Source organism: Sphaeroforma arctica, assembly GCF_001186125.1.
Source record: "Sphaeroforma arctica JP610 unplaced genomic scaffold supercont1.1103, whole genome shotgun sequence".
Taxonomy (NCBI): Eukaryota; class Ichthyosporea; order Ichthyophonida; genus Sphaeroforma; species Sphaeroforma arctica.
Window position 1 is genome coordinate 6313 of NW_014039455.1, and position 3203 is coordinate 9515.

At 47.8% G+C, this 3203-nt stretch overlaps 1 protein-coding gene across 1 annotated transcript in view; it reads right to left on the bottom strand.

The window, feature by feature from the left end:
- Nucleotides 1–3203, bottom strand: part of SARC_09992 (hypothetical protein) — a gene marked incomplete at its 5' end in the record, with an annotated part of 15774 nt that overhangs the window by 3190 nt on the left and 9381 nt on the right. Inside the window, 4 exons of the mRNA XM_014295975.1 lie at nt 105–220; nt 495–750; nt 1406–1619; nt 2517–2595. Of these exons, the coding sequence (XP_014151450.1) occupies nt 105–220; nt 495–750; nt 1406–1619; nt 2517–2595 (665 nt within the window). The remainder of the gene's footprint in view (nt 1–104; nt 221–494; nt 751–1405; nt 1620–2516; nt 2596–3203) is intronic.

Here is a 3203-nt window from a genome sequence, read left to right on the forward strand (position 1 = left end):
AAACCACAGACACATATGCACCAGTTAACTACAGAAGATACATCACATGCACTGTAGACTGACCCACAATAACAGAAGATACATCGCATGCACTATAGACTGACCTGGCGGGAGGATGTTGCTCTTGTTGGCTGGGGCGTCTTTTTCGGTTGCACCGCTATATGCCTGCACGTCCGCATTCTGCAGAAGATCTGTGCTGCTCTTCAATTTCAGCAGCGACCTGGATGGCCCAAATTCAACGGTAGAGGTCACGGTTTTGAGTACACGATAATGGCTGGAAGTGGCCAAGAATTGGGAAGCACACCTACTACGCTCGGAGTCTTCTAGATGGATGGTTTGAGACTACATACTCCAAGGACCCGCTAGGCTATGCGCAGCTCACAAATGGACTGCTCCACCGCCGTACAGAATATAAAAAGAAAGCACACACACATTCACGTACAACCCCCCCCCCCCATGTGCATGGCCCACATCAGTCGCCCGTCCACACCTACCCCAGTGAACTGATAGAGCCCCTGCGCTTGAGCTTGGCCTCGCTCATCCCGTGGCCCAGGCGGCTGTTCACGCCCAGGAAACTCATGCCAAACGTCGACACGCACAGATGCACCGTGACAACAGCCCTCACAGCGTCCAGGATGTAGTCCTCCAACACAGACGTGGCCGCGTGCTGCGCCTCGTACACGGCGTGGAAGTCGGCCTGTATCCTGTCGCTTGCCATGGTTTGTGCCTGAAAGTTTTCTTGTGTGTCGGCTACGGCGCCGGTGAGTGTGGTGAGATGGTGGGAGTGCGGAGTGAGTGCGTGAGTGGGCTGTGTGTGTAAATAGGGCGCGTGTGATGGTGTGTTTATTGAGGACAGCTTGTTCTCAGTGACGTTTGCGGGTTAAGATGATATGACAGTCGTGTTGACTGCTGGGTTCGTAGGCAGAGGGGTGCGGTGGTGGGTGTGGTGTTCGTGACTATATATGCGAACAGAGTGCATCGCTTCATTCGCTGGGCTCGGACGTGTTTGTGCGTGTCGGCTATGGTGCCAACGTTTGGTTGGCGGTGATATAAATGTTTAAGCGCGCGTCTGCGTATGTGGCAAAGGGTAATGACGATGATTGGCATGGATGTGGCCCACTTTCAGCGTACAGACGGCACTTAGTCCATCATAAGCATTTCACTAGGCAAGAACATGTTGCATAGGTTTTATTAGACACTCTAAAACATCAGGAGACCAATTCACGTAAGCCCTAAACCCAAGCTAATTCCTAAAAACCCTAATTGTGTGACCAGGAACCCGAGATGTGGACAATTAACATCCTCAGTAAGCCGGAACGCCGAGATGTCTAAGACAATCCCAAACAAAGTAATGAAAACCAACGCGTTAACTCCCACATACTAAAGTACCAACACCCTAACATACCAGTGCCCAGGGACTTGACCAGCCGATCATTGACATCCTCGGTCAACCGGAACGCGTTGCAGAGGTTCTTGAGACACTCCAGCACAATGGGAGAGCAGTCAACGCGATGGATGGACGGCATGGACTGCTGATTGGTCGGTTGCACCTTCTCGGAAACCTTTTCAATCTGGCACTCGGCGTAGAACTTGAGATTGTTAACGATGCATTCGGTGACCTATGCGTGTGTATGAGCGGTGGCTTTGGTTGAACATTCATTTGGCGGCTAGTTGTTGTGTTGAATTGGAGTATACGTCCTGAGGCAGTTGGCTTAGAAATATATTGCGTGGCTGCACCTGCAAGGCTAACGAGACATCTGGCCAGCTATGCCTGAGAGGCGTGTTTGGTTGGGCACTTGAGGCGTATCAACATGTTGAATCGATTTGATTTGTCTATCTAATGAGCTAGCATGATGGGTTGTCTGTAGGCTACACGGTGACTACTATTTATGAACTCAGATGGCCTATGCATGTGCATGAGAGACGAGATAGGCTAAATGCTTGTGGTCAATCGCAGCACTTGCGATCGAAACGCGTTATCATCGTTCTCTGTGCGACGGCAGGTGATGGTATTTTGTGTGATGGCAGGTGATACCTACCCGATGCATCATGGAATTGCACACTATCGAACCCATCTGCGGAATGTTTTAAGCTGCACTCAGCAGCCTATTGGAAATACGTATATTGCCAACGAGTGATTCAAACTAGCGTCGTGAAATACCGGCGAATATTTCTGAGAATGTAGACGTATCAGGCCTTCTGATCGGACTGAGTTCGAGTGAAATGCCAACGAGTCAATGGTGGACCGCGCTACATATAGATAGAGGCACTATGCATTACACAACGGGCAAAGAAGAAACTTAGTTCTTAAGCAAACCTAAATCTGAGTGCGGAATTGAAACACCTCCAAACATGTCATTGAGGCACCGGGGAGGACGAACTTATATCCGAACAAGCCAACAACCTCTAAGCCGCGAGAGCAAACTAAAGCCTGACTAGGCTTAAGCCTGACAAGGCTCTCTATAGACATCGAGCTAGATTTTCATGCATCTATGAGGGATGGCTACCACACTTACCGCTAAGGTCAACTCAGCTCGAACACTCGCAACGGGCCAGTTGAGGCTCTCGATAAACTCCACCACCGGATATATACTCCTGCGCGTAGAAGCATGCGCGTGTGAAGCAGAAGTCAGTGTACTGACACGGTGTAATACGACTGCACCAATAGCAAAGGCAGTAGCCAATAAGCAAACAGAGAACCAGCACAAACGTGTACGCTCACAATACATTCTTCCATCAGCAATGACAAATGAACAGATGCTAATACAACGAGCATCTGAAGCGCTTGATATAATAATGTAGTTGTTTGGACGACAGCGTGATGGGGGTATAGCCCATATGTGGCCACAAAGCAACAGAGACCAAAAATAAGCAACACATACGCTCGGATACTAAGAACACCTCCCACTTTACAGTCTCACCCATCTGGCAGGCGATCACCTTGCACACTAGAGCCGCATGAAGGAACACGACATACAACAAATCACTATAGTCTGTCATGCACGATAGACAGCGACCATTCGTAGTAGAGCATGTACACTGAGACACACATACACATGTAATATATATATATATATATATATAGAGTAGGTAGATTATATATACACAATTTCTATATACATATGTATATATATATATATATATAGAGTAAGTAGTGTGTACTATATATATTAGTTATTATTATTATTATATATATATATATA